Source organism: Narcine bancroftii, chromosome 7 (genome assembly GCF_036971445.1).
Source record: "Narcine bancroftii isolate sNarBan1 chromosome 7, sNarBan1.hap1, whole genome shotgun sequence".
Taxonomy (NCBI): Eukaryota; Metazoa; Chordata; class Chondrichthyes; order Torpediniformes; family Narcinidae; genus Narcine; species Narcine bancroftii.
The window spans coordinates 93,916,903-93,932,642 of record NC_091475.1 but is presented as its reverse complement, the minus strand read 5'-3'; the positions used below and the strand labels follow the sequence as shown (position 1 = coordinate 93,932,642).

Sequence of the window (15,740 nt, the reverse complement as noted above, 5' to 3'; positions counted from 1 at the left end):
TGGGGAGAGAGCAGAGCAGTGACATCCCATGGCAGGGGCAGCGGGGAGGGGGGCTGTCAGGCACTTGCCAGCTGATTGTCATCCCCTTCAGGTGCTGGAGGGGACCTCAGTGCTCCGGCAATTATCCCTCCTGGAGGAAGGTTACAAAGTTTGCCTCACATAATATGCCTCCTGCACTTTCAAGTGGCCTCCCGACAGCCACATATGGGCATAATATGCGGCTTTACAATCGGGGGGTTCTGGCTACCTGAAAGTGCTTATTGTCTTGAGTATCTTCCTTTTTGAGAAACATTGAAAACTCATTGTAGATTTTTTTTTAAGTTAATGCAGTACACCTCTCTATACTGAGGGGTTGCATTCCAAGAAAACTATCTGTATCAAGGTTTTCTGCAATGACAAAAATTTACAAAATATGTTGCTTCTTTTTCTCATTTTGTGGTTATTCAGTTATATGTTCTCACAGATTCTGTAAGAGTGAAATCTGATTGCACATCTTAAATTTTTCAATAATAGTTTATAAATTCCAAAAGGGTGAATATTGGATACCTGAACTGCCGTTTTGCAGAGGTGATATTGTTATTCAATAGATTCATCATTCTCTTTCTGACAGAATTATAATGTTGTTGTAAAAGAAGGGCAGAACTTGTATTACATTATCTATTTCAGCCATAGATTTTTTTTTTCTCTCTGAATTAAAGAATCAGATTCAATTTTAATTCCTGAGTATAAGAAATCAAGGCTGATAATCCAGTACACCACTAAAGGAAAGCAAAAAATTCTGTGAAGAGTTAATAAATAGATTTGTTCAATGGTTTAAGGACTGTGGGATCCTGGACAAGTTGGCAAATTTGATCCAATGTTGATGGAAATAGGAGTTGGCAAACTGGATCCAAAGTTGATGGAAATAGGAGTTGGCAAACTGGATCCAATGTTGATGGAAATAGGAGATGGAAGTTAATGGTAGAGAGGTGTTTTGTGATGGGATGCCTGTGATTACTGGTGCCCCACACTGATTGATGTTTGTCATCTATATGAATGACCTAGTTGTGTATTTGGGAGACGTGATCTGGGTGTTCATGCATAACATAAAGATTGACAGAGTTGTTCAGAGTGTGGAAGGTAGTTTAAGATGACAGAGAGATATTGATGCGCTGGTAAAATGGGCTGCAAAATGAGGTGATGCATTTGGCATTACTAATGAGGCTAGGGTGTGTGCATTGAATGGCAGGATCACAGGGAATAGTGAGAAACAGATGGAGCTGGAAAGTGGTAATATGGGTCAAGAATGTGGTAGGGAAGGTATATGAGTATTTTTATTCATTAGCTAGGTCATTGACAAGAGAAATGCGGAGGTTATGCTTCAACATCATAGAACCTTGGTCAGACCATAGCTGGATTATTAAGTGCTGTACTGATTACCACGCATTTGTGCTGGAGAAGGTGAAGAAGAAATTCACAAGGAAGTTGCTTGAGATAGAACAGGTGAAAAAGAATGCCCAATGTTTCAAAGCAGAATCCTTCAGGTCATCAAATCTTCAGTCTAACTCATCCCATTTGTTTCATTTAGCTATAACTCTTTGAACCTTTTCTATCCATGTACTCCTTTAAAATATTGTAGTTGTACCTGCTTCCATCACTCTCACCACATTTTCTTCCATAAACCCATAAATCGCTGAGTCTAACTTGAAACCTCTTGTTCAGGCAATATTCGTGTGATTTTTTTTTTTTTTTGCATGCTCTCTCACTTAATCAGTCTTTTCTACATCATGGCAAGCAGAACTGCACATAATTCTCCATGCCAAACCAATGATTTGTAGAACAAGATATCCAAATTCCTGTAGTCAATGGAATCAAACAGAAAAATCTGCAGACACTCTGGTCAGAGGGCAATACATAAACATGCTGGAGAAGGTCTACTGAGTTTGAATTACTGAGTTTCTCCAGCACTTTAATGTCCTCTACTCAATGCCTCAGCTGATGAAATGAAGCATACTATATGCCTTCTCCATCACATTGTCTACCAATGTGTCATACCATCAAAGAATTGTGTACTCATACCCAAAGGCCTTGATATTAAATGACACTCTCCAGGTTGTGCCTTTCACTGTAATAGTCCTGGCCTGGTCTAATTCCCCAAAATGGTTTACTTCATATTTGTCTGAGTTGAATTCCATTCAGCACTCCAATACCCATTTTCCCAGTTGATCTACATCCTGTGTAGCTTTAGGTAACTTCACTGTCCATTATGCCACAAATTTCAGTGTCATCTTCAAACTTGGTCATTATAACACCTGCATTCTCTTCCACGTCATTAATATATATCAAGAGCATAAAGTACCCACCACTGGCCCCTGCAGCACACTACTGACTACAAGTCTGCAAGGCAACTCTCCACTATCACACTCCGTCTCCTACCACCAAGTCAATTTTGTATTCAATTTGCTATTGCACACTTGATTCCATGCGGTTGTGCAAAGGAACTTGGGAATGTTTGTGCATGAATTGCAAAAAGTTGGTTTGCAGATGTAAGAAGTAATCAATAAAGCAAATGGGGTGTTGGCCTTCATTGCTAGAGGGATTGAACTTAGGAGCAGAGAGGTTCTGCTGCAACTGTACAGGGTACTGATGAGACGACATCTGGAATACTGTGTGCCGTTCTGGTCTCCTTACATGAAAAAGGATATATTGGCTTTGGAGGCAGTGCAGAGGTGGTGCACCAGGCTGATTCCAAGGTTGAGGTAGCTAGCCTATTAGAGATAGAGTTGCCTGGGACTCTACTCACTGGAATTCAGAAGAATGAGAAGGGATCTTTTGGAAATCTAAAATTATGAAAGGGATAAAAAGGGGCAGAGAATTGTTTCCACTGGTCAGTGAGACTAGAACTTGGGGACATAGTGCCTCAGTATTTGGTGCCTGCCACATTGACCACCGCCAGTGGGCTGATATCGCCTTCCACCGTGCATCTTGGTGCCTCACAGTTCGGCGGGCAGCAACCTCCATTGAAGAAGACCGCAGAGCCCACCTCACTGACAAAAGACAAAGGAGGAAAAACCCAACACCCAACCCCAACCAATCAATTTTCCCTTGCAACTGCTGCAACTGTGCCTGCCTGTCCCGCATCGGACTTGTCAGTCACCAATGAGCCTGCAGCAGATGTGGACATACTCCTCCATAAATCTTCGTCTGCAAAGCCAAGCCAAAGAAAGAAGAAGATTAGGTAGAGCAGATTTAGGATTGAGATGAGGAGAAACTAATTTTTCCTAGAAAATAATGAATTGGTGGAATTCATTGCTTAGGGAAACATTATAACCTATCTCATTTAAATATTTTAAAATCACAAAGTTAGGTTAATTTTTTGCATAATAGGGGAATTGTGGAGAATGGGGAAAGGTATATAGTGGAGTTGAGTCAACTGGCAAATCAACCCTGATTTTATTGAATGGCAGACCAGGCTCAATGTGCCAATTGGCCTACTCCTGCTTCTATATCTTATTCCAACCTTCTAGGATAGACTACCTGGTGGGTTGTTATCAAAGTCCATGTAGACAAAATCTGCTGTCCCAGTCTCATCAGTAGTTTTGGTAATTTACTCAAAAATATTAATCATATGTAGTCGCCCATAAACAACAAACATCATGCTGAAGTATCCCAAATCAGTCCTTGGTTTTCCAAAGGTAAATAAACCCTGGATCTTAAAATCCCATTCATCAACTTTCCCACCACTAATTGTCATTCCCTGCCTGTCCCTCACACCCTTTTTATATTAAGGCAAAACATCAACCATCCTCACAGTACATCATCCATGGATAGTAAAGGCACAGTAATCTCTGCTGGAACAACAGCAGTCCCTTCCTTTGATTCCCACATTACCCTCAGATACACCTGGTTGAGTCACAGGGATTTAACTTTTTTTTTGCACTTCAGAACTGCCAATTTGTCCCTCTTCATAATGTTGATATGGTTCAGGATATCACTGTTTTATTCTCCAAAATTCTTCTCCATGCTAAAAACCTACTGATATGTATTTATTTAAGAACCAGCCCATCTTTTATGGCTCTATACATGAACAGCCACTCATTGGGGGAACATAATCTCTCCCTAGATCATAAAATATTTGTAGAATATTTTTAGGATTTTCTTTACCTAATCCACCAGGGATATACCAAGGCCTTTTTTTTAACCTTCCTAATTTCTTTCTGAAGTGATTTCCCATATTCTTTATACTCTTCAAGGAATTTACTTAATCGTAGATGCCTATTTGTGGCATATACCTCCTTCATTTGCCTCATGAGAAGCATGATATCCTTTGGCAATATAAACAATGTTAATTATAGTCAGAAATGCGTCAAAGCATTTCACTTTGAATTGCTTACCTTGAAATCCCATAGTGGGTGTTATGTTTACAATCACGAAATGTTACTGGCAATGTCCAATGTACCTGCTATTTAAAAATTAATTAGTATTTTCCATGTAACTAACAATGTAAAATGAACTTGGATAAAAGTTGCACACCTATCTACATTGTTCACGCATTTAGAGGATGTTTAAACAGCAACCATTGTCATGTCACCAGTTGTCACTGGGTTAAAATTTATCCTAAATATTGGAACGGTATCAGTCGTGCCATCTGCAGTTAACACGATTTTGCATTTTCATTTCTTTTAACAGCCACCTGAAAATGATTAAACTCAGAGTTCTTAAACAGTGGTGTCCAGTCCAATTGAAAGAAGCATAAAATCATGCATATTTTCTTTGTGTTTTTGTGGTTTTCCTTTAGACCTCACATGTATGAAAGAAGTACATTCTCAAAACAATCTTTATGATGGTCTTCAATTGACATGACTGATAAGAGATAGTCAGCATGGCTTTGTGTGTGGTAGGGTATGTTTAACAAATCTTGTAGAGTTTTTTGAATAGATTACCAGGAAAGTTGATGAAGGAAAAGCTATGAATGTTATCTGCATGGACTTTAAAAGCCCTTTGACACAGTCCCACATGGGAGGTTAGTTAGGAGGTTCAGACGCTCGGTATTCATGGCAAAGTAGTAAACTGGATTGACACTGGGTTTACAGGAAATGCCAGAGAGTAATAGTGGATGATTCAAAGAAAAACCTAATTGTGATTTTTTGTCGGAAGAAAGGCTAGTAAAATTTAGTCTAAAACTATTAACAACTTAATTTAAAGCCAAGAAGACATCCATGCTGTAACACTAGAATATTCCAAAAGCCTATGAACCTTTTTGTGGATTGTGTAGTTTGAAATTGAGGCAAAAGCTAGCCAGACTGTTTGCATCCTTGAAAAGATAAGCCACAGCTCTGGTAGCAGAATTGGCAGGAAGTCCAGAAAATTTTCTTGTAAACATAAACATTGAGATACGAAAGCTTGTGTGCAGACCACAGAGTCAGCCAGCAGCAACTCTCTTAAAGGGACCATGTAGATACAACATTCATTTACAGTTCCCAGGAACCAGGAGAAGCAAGGTTGCAGTGTGAAGAACCCAAGATAGACAAGGTTGTCTCGTTGGGTTAAAGACCTTGAACAAACAATCCTCTCAAAGAACTGTTTGATCATGAACCAGCAAGGTAGACTAACAATGCTTGGCAGGAGGGTGAAACCTCAGGGATCAGTACTGAGTCCATTGTTATTTGTTAACTATGTATATCAATGCCTACCTCACTGACAAAAGGCAAAGGAGGAAAAACCCAACACCCAACCCCAACCAACCAATTTTCCCCTGCAACCGCTGCAATCGTGTCTGCCTGTCCCGCATCGGACTTGTCAGCCACAAACGAGCCTGCAGCTGACGTGGACTTTTTACCCCCTCCATAAATCTTCGTCCGCGAAGCCAAGCCAAAGAAGAAAGATATCAATGATCAGAATGATAATCTGATAAATTGGATTAGCAAATTTGCTGATGACACAAAGAGTAGAGGTATAATAGACAGTGAGGAAGGCTTTCAAATGTTTCAGAATAATCGGGACCAACTGGAAAAATGGGCTGCAAAATTGTAGATGGAATTTAGTGTAGACAAGTGTGGAGTGTTGCATTTTGGAAGGACAAACCGTGGTAGGGCATGCATGGTAAATGGTAGGACACGAAGGAATGTAGTGGAATGGAGGGATCTGGGAATACAGATCCATAATTCCCTGAAAGTAGCATCACAGGTAGATTAGGTCATAAAGAGCTTTTAGCACATTGGCCTTCATAAATCAAATTATTGACTGTAGTAGTTGGGATGTTATAAAAGTTGTCTAAGACATTGGTGAGAACAAATGTATTCATTGTGTGCAGTTTTGGTGAGATAACTACAGGAAAGATATCAATAAGATTGAAAGAGAAGATTTACTAGGATGTTGCCGTAACTTGAGAAACTGAGTTACAGGAAAAGGTTAAACAAGTAGGAACTTCATTGGATAGAGTGAATGAAAGTAACTTTTTCCACTGAGGTTAGATGAGATACAAACCAGATGACATAGGTTAAAGGTGAAAGGGAAAAAGTTTAACAGGAACATTAGAAGGAACAACTTCAAGGTGATCTAACTTGCCTATATTCAATCTCTCAGCAGCCCTCTCACCCTGCCCATAGCCAAACAGGATAGCATGTTGGAAAAAGACACGTTGTTTAAAGCTGCCTCGAGGAGCTTGTGCAAACAGAATTCACAAGAGAGCCACTACGACAATATAACAATGATTGGCACTTACAGAGATGAACAGGTAACCACAAATATTTTTTTGTCTATGTACCAGTTTTAATTTGCAGTTCGTATGTTTTGGAATGAAAATTTATATTATAGTATTACAGTTTAATACATATTAATTTGAAATACAGCAAATGCTGAACCACTGTTGAAGTTTATTTTGTGATCTTGTTTGAAGTATTTTGGCTCATTGATGTTTCAAATTACTATCTCTTATTTTTGGCATCATGTGCAAATTGCTAATATTTAACTTTACATATTTATTCATGTCATTCTTGGAAAAGATACCTTTGTGGTACCAAAATTGAGTCAAGATTATTGTCATCTGATTGTACAAGTACAACTCAATGAAACAGCATTCTCCAGACCTTGGTGTAAACAGGAAGACGCACAACCAGACATAACACATATACAGACATGCAATACATATGCAGGACAAGTATTTTAGGTATGCAAATAAATATATTAATATTGTTTTCTACAAATGAACATCTTGGATAGTTAGTGCGAGCAGATCCTTGGGTAGTTCAGCATTCTCACTGGCCATGGCAAGAGGCTGTTCCTCAGCCAGGTGGTGATGACTCTGATACTCCTGTATCTCCTCCCCGACTGGAGCAGCTGAAATATCCTTTGTGCAGGGTGGAAGGTATCCTCAATGATTTTGCACGCCCTCTTCAGACAACCGTCTTGGTAGATCATGTTGATTGCGGGGAGGGAGACTCTAGTGATCTCCTCTGCCACACTTATGGTCCTGTGGATTGATCTCCAATCCATTTCCCTGAGGTATCTGTACCACATTGTGATTCAACAGGCTGGGATGCTCTCGATAGAGCTCCTATAGAAGGTTGACATAAAGGTGACTGGTAGACTTGCCCAATTCAGTCTTCTCAGGAAGTGCAGTCACTGTTGTGCTTTCCTGACAAGTGAGGTGATGTTGATTGTCCACAATAGGTTGCTAGTTAAGTGAACTTCAAGAAACTTAATGCTCTTCACTCTCTCTACTACAGAGTTGTTGATATGTAGTGGAGGGTGGTTATTTTTGGTCCTCCTGAACTCCACGATCTTCTCCTTCATCTTGTCCATATTGAGACTCGGGTTGTTGGTCTCATACCATACTACAGGATTGGGCCAATCCTTTCAAGTGTGACTCATCATTCTTGCTGAAAGGCCTATTGCTATTGTGTCAGTTACAAATTTGATGACACCGTGTTCTACCAGTCAACCACAATCAGACCTCTGGCTTTAATCACCTTAAAGTGTCAGCAGAGCTTGAATGTTGCTGGCCTGGTTCCAAGGCAAATGCCTACAGAGGGGTTTGGATGTAACAGCCTTTATGGGGATATCTGAGAGGGAGGAGTCTCAGGTTCAGGGAACAGGTCAGAACATGCAGGACATAAATACATCTATTCACAGAGTAGTAGCACCACATTCACCCCTCCTTTTTAAACAAAGTCCGGCAGGGTGGTATGCTTTAGTGTTCATTTCAGTTCCAAAGTCCCTTAAAGATTCAACCAGTCTGGTGGTCTCATCTGTCGCTGCGACCATCACAGAGTGTGCCGTGTCACAGCTGTCAATTCCTGGGTGGTGTCTTGTGCAACAGGCAGTGGCTGAGGGGGGTTTGGTACCGTGGTGCTGTTCGGGTTGGTTGGAGTTTTGGGGCACAAAATTGGGTGGGGCCGGTTGGTCGGGGTTACTGGGGAGGGAATTGGCTGGTCAGTTGAGGGGTCTCCTGCATGCACCAGGTCCTGGATGGAGACGGTGTCCTGATATTCCACGTAGGTATATTGGGGGTTGGCGTGAGGAGGTGGACCTTCTTGACCATAGGGTCAGTTCTGTGGTGTCTGATGTGCCTTCGGAGCAGCACAGGCCCAGGATTCATCAGCCAGGATGATAGTGTGGCTCTGGATGCCGACTTCCTTGGGGAAGAAAAGAGCCTTTTGTGTGGTATTGCATTTGTAGCCATACAGAGAAAGGACCAGGTAGAATGGAGTGCGTCGGGCAGGGAGTTTTCCCAGCGGGAGGTGGGTAGTCCTTTCAATTTAAGGACTAAGAGAACCGCCCTCCAAATGGTGGCATTTTACCTCTCTACCTGCCTGTTCCCCCAGGGGTTATAGTCCATGGTCCTGCCTGTGGCTATGCCCTTGGCCAACAGGTACTGGTGCAGCTCCTTGTTCATAAAGGAGGACCCCAGGTCACTATGGGTATAGCAGGGGTAACCGAACAGAGTGAAGATGCCATGTAGTGCTTTTATGACCATGGCCGTGATCATATCCAAGGAGGGGATGATGAAGGGGAAATGGGTGCATTCATCTACAATGTTTAGAAAGTATACATTCCTGTTGGTGAATAGGAGGACTCCTTAAAATCCATGTTCAGCCCCTCAAAGCAGTGGGAGGCTTTGATAAGGTGGGTTTTGTCCATCCAGTATAATGGGGTTTGCGTGTCAACTCCCTGACATCTTCGACCAAGTAGGGGAGGTTACAGGCTGTAACAAGTGGTAGAGCCTGGTGACTCTGGGGTGGCAGAGGTTGTTGTGGAGGACTTGGGCCAATCCAGTTGTGCATTGGCACATGCACCCTGGGATATGGCATCGGGAGGCTCGTTGTTGTAGGTGGATAGCTCAATTCTCCACCTCAGTACAATTTAATCACCTGAAAGTGTCAGCGCAGCTTGCATGTTGCTGGCCCAGTTCCAAGCCAGGTACTGAGGGAGGGGATTGAACATAACAGCCTTTATGGAGATATCTAGGAAGGAGGAGTCACAGGTTCAGTGGGGTGAGCGGGACCATGCAGCACATATATACATAGTGGTAGCACCACACACTGTTGGAGCTGGATCTGGTGATGCAGTTGTGGGTCAGTAGCATGAACAGAAACTGGCTGAGTACACAGCCCTGAGATATGCGACTGTTCAGTATGACTGTGCTCGACATTCTACTACCAACCCTGAAAAACTGTGATCTTTCACTTGGGAAGTCCAGGATCCAATTACAGAGAGGGGTGTTGAGTCCCAGCAAGGACAGCTTCTCCACCAGCCTCTGAGGAATGATCGTATTAAATGCTGACTTTCAGATTTCCCACCTAGAAAAAAGGAAAACAGAGAAGCCAAAGCAAATCCATTGGTCGTGGAAAGGTTGTGGCAAATTCCCACATTCTGTATCAGAATTCAGGGTTCAACTTGTGTCCCTGGAGTTGTGAAGCAGTAGCTTCAGTTGCTGTACTATGGTGTCACCCTTCTCTGAGGCAGAATTTCCGAGTAATGGTGAAGTAATTGTGTGTTTCTTACACTGTGGCAGTTTCCAAAGTATGTAGAAACTGTGAAGTTTTCCAGAGTTGTTCCCATATTCTTCCTTTTTTTCATATATACTGTCTGATAGTCATGATCTGCATGGAAAGTAAGATTCTACCAAACATCTATTGAAATTATCCTTCAATTTGTACAAAAACAGAATTCTATGAATACTGTTCAACTGAAATACACTTCAGAAATAGCACACATCCTTGGATAGGTGTGGTGGTACACCACCGGCCTACTACAGGGGGAAACCTCTGTACCTGCAGGAGTGTAAGGAGACAGGACAACACCTGGTCGGCTGCCAATCAGTCGGCCTGAATGGATCAAGCCCCACCCGGTTGGGTGTCAATCACCCTCTGGGCTATAAGCCTGTGCCGGCCTCTCGAGGCCTCACTCAGAGTTGCTGCAGCCACAGCCAGCCTGGCTCTGTGGAGGTTTTTGTGGATTAAAGCCTTTTGTTCAGTTTTTAGCTTGTATGTGTCTGATTCTGTCTAACAGCGCACCACAATAGGGTAGCAATTAAGTTTTCAAACCTACTGTCTTACACTGAGTATGGTAGTACTTGCAGACCTGGTAAGATGAGTGAATCTCAACCCCCGACAGGTGTAAGTGCTAATGTGTGCATTAAAATTGAATTTATAAAACTGACATCAGAAATTATGCTCTTGAAACTCCCTGAACTTGTATTAAAAACAAATCATAAATACTTTTCCAGAAAGGAAATCAATCTTCTTTACTTAATTTAATTTGTATTTGCCTCATGATTCACTATCTTAATTGTAGTCTGGAACAGCCATATGGGATTTTCAAGGTGTGGTCAGTGTTCACTTCCCAAAATTAATTCAAGGAAAAGATTAATGAGTTTTCAGAATTACAAAATGTTGAGCCTCAATATGCTTTATAGTGCTGAGAAATGGATGAGAAGAGGAAAGTCCTCAAACTAAAGCTCTAAAATCATGTAGAAGCCAAGGGAAATTAAATGACATAAAGGATAGAGTTTTTTTAAATTTAGACATACAGTACAATAACAGGCCATTTCAGTCCATGAGTCTGTGCCACCCATTTAACCTATAAACCCTGGTACATTTCAAATGATGAGAGGAAACCGGAGCACCCAGGGAAATCCCACAAAGACCCGAGGAACACATATAAACTCCTTACAGACAGCATAGGATTCAAACCCCATTCCCGATGACTGGCATTGTAACAGCATTGCGCAAATGGCTACACCAACTGTGCTGCCTTAAGATGCATAACAAAAGTAGATGGCTAGTGGAATAAAGCTGATAATGAGCTGGATCAAGTGGAAGTATAGAAGACAGTAGCAAAATTGTAGGTTAATTTGGGTGTAATTGGGCGGCACTGATTTAAATGGCCAGAATCAGCTTCCATCACGTTGTAAGTAAAATTTAAAAATAATTATTATAGTCATTGAGCTCCATATTAATTCCATGAGACTTCAGTGAGTCTGGTCCCAATTTGAAATTGTGTTCCTCTAATTGAAGAAGTTCTTTATTGGTCAAAAATAGAAAGTCAGAGCAAATGTGTGACAGGAAATGAAGTTGATAGGCTGCAGGGAATCAGACTGAATATTGAATGGAAGGATTTTGTAATGTGGTCAACCAATCCTCATTCAAGTCTCCTCGTGTAAAGAACACAATGAACACAAAGGGCTATATTGGAAAAAAAAAATGAGAAAATAACGGGAAAAAACGTTTGGGTTATGGTGGCTGGAACCAAATCAGAACAGGTGTGGAAATTGAAAGAATCATTCTTTGAAGAGTGAATTGAAAGATTGGTGTGGGATTCAAAGGACTATTAGCTGTTATTTTATTTTTATAACCTGTCTCCAAAAATATAAAGGAATTAAGTTGGTGGCAATGTAAACTAAACATAGTATTATTTTCCACTGTTTGTACAAGAGATGTTACTGATATTATCAAGTTGGAAGTAAAAACACAATACTAGAGATACTCAACAAGTCAAACCATGTACTTTATACAGCAAAGATAAAGATACATAACCATTGTTTTGGGATTAAGCCCTTCATCAACGTATGAGGAAAATGTAGGCAGGTTCCTGAACTTTTCAACTGTTTACTACTGTCTTGTTTAAATTGGTAGCTATTCCATTGCTGTCTGGTTCTCTTGATTATGAATGACATTGTGCCTAATACCAAGAAATTGGATTTGTGATCAATGAGACCTTGATGAATAAGCTGGATGTATGCATGAAGTAGTATTGATTTCAGGAAAAAAGCATAGTATCCAGAAATAAAAAGCAGTAACCAGTATAGATTATGGATTGAAATACATACAAAATGCCAAGTTTAATAGTTATCCGGCTGCAGGTAGACTTAGCAAGAATCAATTTCTGAAACCAGAGCAGTAGAAATGAATTAAAAACCAAATGGAACATTCAAGGAAAGCACTGGTGAACATTGTCCTAATCCTCTGCTTTGTTGAACCATTGCAGCAACAAGTGGAAGATTGATGTTTCCATGATGCCTTCATCCATATATTTATGAATGTGAAGTTCACTACTGGCAGAACTTCAGCCATAAAATGAAGCATGACAGGGCTTTAAATCCACAACACATGTAGGCAGGTGGGGAACCTGAAACAAATACAGTGGTGTGTGCGCGAGCACAGTAGCAAACACTGAGACAACGGGCTGAGAGGTTGTTAGGCACAACAGATTTACTTTGAAGTTTGCACTGCAACCTTTAAGCCCCTCTGGAGCTGGTCCCTGCTGTATCAGAACTTGCATCACGCTGATGTAAGCACATACACGTACTTCCGGTCTGTACTGGAAGAGAAGAACCAGTGACGACATCTTTGCTGCGGCTGCTCCGTTGACTGCATGGAGGCAGTTCGCTGGTATAAATATGTGTGCCACCACACAACCATGCTGCCCCTCCCCCTCCCAGAACCGGGGCCGGTAGTCTCACTGCATGTCGTGGGTGAGGTCTTCTGCTTCAGTGGTAGTGGGACCACCACCGGGTGTGACAAGTCCAAGTCTGCTGGTTTGAAGCAGTCTAGGGTGAAAAGTTCTTCTTTGCCCCCATTGTCAAGGGTGAAAGTGGAGGCATTCCTGTGAAGTACTTTATAGGGTCCCTAGTAGGGACACTGTGTCTGCCCCTGCAAATGAATACAGTCGCAGGTGTCTAGGCTTGGGGGGTTAGCAGAGAGAGGGTGGCAGTGTCGCAATAGCGGTGGTGGTGCGAGTGATCCCATTTTGCCTCTCTGTCAATTATGGTGCCACTGTCCTGCTAGGGGTTCACTGCAGACCATCTCTGCTGAGGAGGCTCGCAGGTCATCTTCTGTCACTGTGCGGATACCGAGGAGGACCCATGGCAGTTTGTTCACCAGGATGGCCTCTCCAGCCTTTCCATCAGTGGCAACTTAAGGTGACAGTGAAAGCGCTCGACTAATCCTTTGGACTGGGGATGGTAGGCGGTGGTGCAGTGCAGCTGGGTGCCCAGAAGTTTGGAGAGTTCATTCCAAAGGGCGGAAGTGAACTGAGGCCCCCCCAGTCGGTAATTATGTGTGCTGGGACTCCATAACAGAAGACCAAGGCAGAGAAGAAGGTGGCATCTGGGATTGGGACAGTCTCCGGCTACTGGGTAAATCTGTCTTTTATCGTAGCTTGACCCTCGGGAGACTCATAAGTGGCCCACTATGTCGAGATGGACGTGCTGGAACCTGCAAATTGGTACATCAAACTGTTGGAGGCAGGGTTTGGAGTGCAGCTGGACCTTCACATTTTGGCAGTGTGTACAGGTTTTCACCAATTCACTAACTTGCTTGTGTAGTCCATGCCAGATGAAGTGAGAGAATATCATCGGTGCCATTGTTCAGATGGGAAAGGCTGTGCAGCGTGTTGAAAACCATTAATCTCCATTGGGCTGGGATGATTGGTCTGGTTGGCAGGTGGAGTCATCACAGAGCAAGGTCGCGCCATTGGTGTCCAGTGGGACGTCCTGGAGCTGCAGACTCATGATTGCCATCCTGAAGCTGTGGGCCTCAGGGTTGTCTTGCTGGGCTTGAGCCAGGTCATGGTAGCTGATGCCATGCATTAGGGTGTGAACAGCTGGCCTGGAGAGTACATCAGTGACAATATTCTCTTCGCCAGAGAAGTGGCGGATGGAGGTGATGAACTTCGAGATGTAAGATAAGTGCTGCTGCTGGTGGGTGGACCGTGGATCGGAGGGCTTGGAGAAGGTGAATGTCAGAGGCCAACCTTTCAAGTAGTGAAAATGATGGATGGCGAGGTAGAGGGCCAGCAGCTCTCTGTCAAACGCACTGTACTTCAGTTCAGACACTCGTAGGTGACAGCTGAAAAAAGGTGAGGGGCCTCCAAGCGTTGTCCACGAACTGTTTCAGGACACCATCCACTGCTGTATTGGATGCATAAACAGTGAGGGCTGTGGGCAAGACCATGCGTGAGTGGGTGAGCACTGTTGTGGTAGCCAGGGCCTCTTTAGTCTTCTGGAATGCAGACCAGTTGAAGTCTTTCTTGGAGGCTGACATTAAGGTGAAGAGTGGGCGCATGATGCTGGCTGCTGTGGGGATGAATCTGTTGTAAAAGTTCACTATGCCCATGAATTCTTGCAGTCCTCTCAGTCGTTGGCCTGATGAACTGTTGGATAGCCTTCACCCTGATGGGTAAAGGAGTGGTGCCGTCTGTGGTGATCCTGTGGCCCAAGAAATTGATTTCTTGGCTAAACTGGCACTTCACTGGGTTGATGGCGAGGCCATATTTGGCTAGCTGGTTGAAAAGATGGGAGAAATGGGAGATATGCTCCTCGCGTGTCTTGCTTACTACTAGGATATTGTCCAGGTAGATGAAGAGGAACGGTAAGTCTGCTGACCATGTCCTTGAGGCACTGGAAGGTCTGGGCTGCATTCTTTAGGCCGAATAGTATGTGGAGAAACTCGAGCTTAAGGGGGTGATGATGGCAGTCTTCTAGTGAATGGGGATCTGGTGGTATCCCTGGATTCAGGTCAACCTTAGAGAAGATACGTGCACCATGGAGGTTTGCCATGAAATTGTGTAGATGATGGATCTGGTAGTGGTCAGGTATTGTTGCATCACTGAGGCACCAGTAGTCTCTGCAGGGTCTCTAGCTGCTGTTTGGCTTAGGCACCAAGTGGAGGAGAGACTGTCAGACTGGTGGATGATGCAGAGTTCCTCTTCCTTGGCGAGGTTGAACTTGTTGGGAGCCAGGCATCGGGCACAGGAAAATATGGGTGGGCCTGTTGTGATGCCGTGCAGGTTTGGGCGGCGGCTTTGTAACATGGTCATCTGTTCCTGTGGGCTTGCATTGGGGGCGGTAAAGTACGTCTGCCCATGCCATGCCCATGTCATGACCTTGCGTGGTTTGCTGAAGGCTGGCAGCAGCTTAATGTCTTTGGGCATTTGCTTGAGGAACGCCTGATCAAACATGAGGCACAGCTTGTGTTCCTCTGCCAGGGTGAGCATCTTGTTAATGAGAGCGGACGTTGTTCTGTCCCACCTAGGCCATCCAGGTGGAGGAGCCTTGTGACCCTCTTGCATCTTGAAAGCCCTTCAGTATTAATTAGGAGGTTCTTTAGACTTTCCTCTGGTGGCGCCTGGATAAGGTCATCAACTCGTGAGGAGGCTTCCTGATCCAGTGAGCTGACGATGTAGAAGTATTTTGTCGAATCGGAGATAATCTGCTTGGATGACCCAAGTGAGAGGCCTGTTCATCCAGAAGGTGGGCA

At 43.2% G+C, this 15,740-nt stretch overlaps 1 protein-coding gene across 1 annotated transcript in view; it reads left to right on the top strand.

The window, feature by feature from the left end:
- Window positions 1–15,740, top strand: part of myo16 (myosin XVI) — a 239,976-nt gene that overhangs the window by 68,489 nt on the left and 155,747 nt on the right. The window contains exon 9 of the mRNA XM_069890622.1: window positions 6,565–6,715. Coding sequence (XP_069746723.1) covers window positions 6,565–6,715 — 151 coding nt within the window. The remainder of the gene's footprint in view (window positions 1–6,564; window positions 6,716–15,740) is intronic.